This window comes from Merops nubicus, unplaced genomic scaffold (genome assembly GCF_000691845.1).
Source record: "Merops nubicus isolate BGI_N331 unplaced genomic scaffold, ASM69184v1 scaffold20571, whole genome shotgun sequence".
In the NCBI taxonomy this organism is placed as follows: Eukaryota; Metazoa; Chordata; class Aves; order Coraciiformes; family Meropidae; genus Merops; species Merops nubicus.
This window is the reverse complement of record NW_008586500.1, coordinates 19402-21627: the sequence shown is the minus strand read 5'-3', so window position 1 is coordinate 21627 and position 2226 is coordinate 19402. Positions and strand designations below refer to the sequence as shown.

General features: G+C 55.3%; 1 protein-coding gene across 1 annotated transcript in view; it reads left to right on the top strand.

Annotated features, from left to right (window-relative positions):
• Positions 1-8: 8 nt before the first annotated feature.
• The window catches only part of MARCH2 (membrane-associated ring finger (C3HC4) 2, E3 ubiquitin protein ligase), a gene marked incomplete at both ends in the record, with an annotated part of 18967 nt that continues 16749 nt past the window's right edge, over positions 9-2226 (top strand). The window contains one exon of the mRNA XM_008948681.1: positions 9-85. Coding sequence (XP_008946929.1) covers positions 9-85 — 77 coding nt within the window. The remainder of the gene's footprint in view (positions 86-2226) is intronic.

The window sequence follows — 2226 nt, the reverse complement described above, 5'->3', positions numbered from 1 at the left end:
TGGGCCGCCCGCAGTACGTCACGCAGGTCACCGCCAGGGACGGCCGCCTGCTCTCCACCGTCATCAAGGCGCTGGGCACCCAGAGGTGAGGCCGCCGCGGGGAAGGGGCTCGGCGCGTGGGTTCCCCCCTCTTCTTCTCTGTTCTGTGGCTCTAGGGTTAGAGCGAGACGGCGAAGGCTCGTTATGGAGGAACCCCCTGGGGCACTGAGAGTGAGCGTGAGGCCTCGGTAGGCAGGTGCTTCCGCAAGGGCTACTTCAACAGCAGCGTGGGCACAGGGCAGGGAGGGGATCCTGCCCCTCTGCCAGCTCTGGGAGACCCCCCTGCAGTGCTGGGGCAGCTCTGGAGTCCTCAGCACAGCACAGCAGGGACCTGCTGGAGAAGGTTCAGAGGAGGCCACGGAGATGGTGCAAGAGTGGAACCCCTCTGCTGGGAGGCCAGGCTGATGAGAGAGTTGGGCTTGTTCAGCCTGGAGAAGAGAAGGCTCCAGGGAGACCATCTTGCAGCCTATCAGTATTGCAAGGGGCCTGTCAGAAAGCAGGGGACAGATGTTTTAGCAGTGTCTGTTGGGACAGGACAAGGGGTAATGGTTCTCAACTGAAAGAGGGAGATGTAGACTAGAGAGAAGGAAGACATTTTTGACCCTGAGGGTGGTGAGCCCCTGGCCCAGGCTGCCCAGAGAGGTGGTCGCTGCCCCATCCCTGGAACCATCCCAGGGGAGGTTGGCCGGGGCTCTGAGCACCCTGCTCTGGTTGGGGATGTCCCTGCTCCCTGCCAGGGGGTTGGACCAGATGACCTTGAAAGGTCCACTCCAAGCCAGAAGTTCTCTGTTCTTCAGCCTGTGCTCTGTGTGGGAGCTCACACTGGTCGTGTGTGCTGGTGGACTGGGACTCGTGTTCAGCAGAACCCCCTTGGCCTGCAGCTGCTCCAGTGGGAGGTGACACGGGTGGCCTCTGCCAGGCCCTGGCTGAGCAGCAGTGCAGGGGGTGCTGTGCTAGCAGGGGCAGCACGCTGCTCGTGGAGGTGGTTGAGGGCTGAACGTGGAGCAGAACGTTCCAGCATGGCTCTGGAGTGTCCACTTGCAGCCCCGGGGAGGGGAGGGTGTTTGTGTGGCAGGAACTGCAGTGTCCAGCTATTGCTAGAGGGGATGTGTGGCAGCTTTGCTTGCTCAGACTCTTCCTGCTGTGACTTCTCATTGTGTATTTTGAGCTTGCAGAGCAGAGGCCACTTGGCAGCGTGGCTCAGTCCAGCTAGTGAGACCAGTCACATTTTGTATTCAAATCCTGTCTGAACAGCTGTTACTTTTTGGAATGAATTTGGCCAAACGTTGATGAGGTGTGAAAGCAGCAACTGCAGACGTCAGGGAGGAAAGCAGGAAAGGTGGATGAGAACTGAGGCAAATGTAGTTGCTGGATGTACCAAACCTGGAGCAGGTCAATAAAAATGCTTTCTGACAAGAGATGGACTGGCTGAGAAGTTGTGCAACACCTTAAAACTTGTGCAGGTGTAAAAACTGGCTGAGGAAACTGCCTGGGATCACAGGTTGAAAAAAAAAGCCTCCCCAGGATTCCTCATGAGTCTTCATGGGACAGCAGTTTGGGTTTCAGTCTCTTCCTTGTCACCAGCAGTTAGCAAAGCAAGGCCAGGAGCAGTGGGACTGTGCTGGAGGGTGATATGGTCTCTACAGCCTGCTGGAAAACTGTTTGAGGGTGTGTGGTGTGGGAGTGTGACCAGGCCCCCTCCCCCTCTGGGTAGGAAGGAAGGAAAATGAAGTCTGATAAGAATTTTTTTTTCTTCCACTGTCAGCAAATTTTTTCCTTCTGGATTGTTTTTTGGTAGCCAAGGTTATATTAACACACTGGAAATGTGAAACTTCTCAAACAGGAAGAGAACAGATGAAATATCTTACAGATGCTTTTCTTGGGGAATAACAGATGCATGAGAGCACTGGAGGCTTGGGGTTTTTTTGGTTGGTCCTTGGCTCTAGGGCTGTGTGAGCACTTGGGGTTTTTTTGGTTGGTCCTTGGCACTAGGGCTGTGAGTTTGGGTGCAGCATGGAGCTTTATGGCAGTAGAGGTTACAGAATCCTCAAAGCATTCCAGTTCTGGAGGACGCCTGGTCCAGCCTCCTTTCAGAGCAAGGCTGACTTCAAAGATAGATCAGGCTGCTCAGAGCCTTGGCTGATGCAGTTCTCAGTATCTAAGGGTGGAGTTGCCACCACCTCCCCA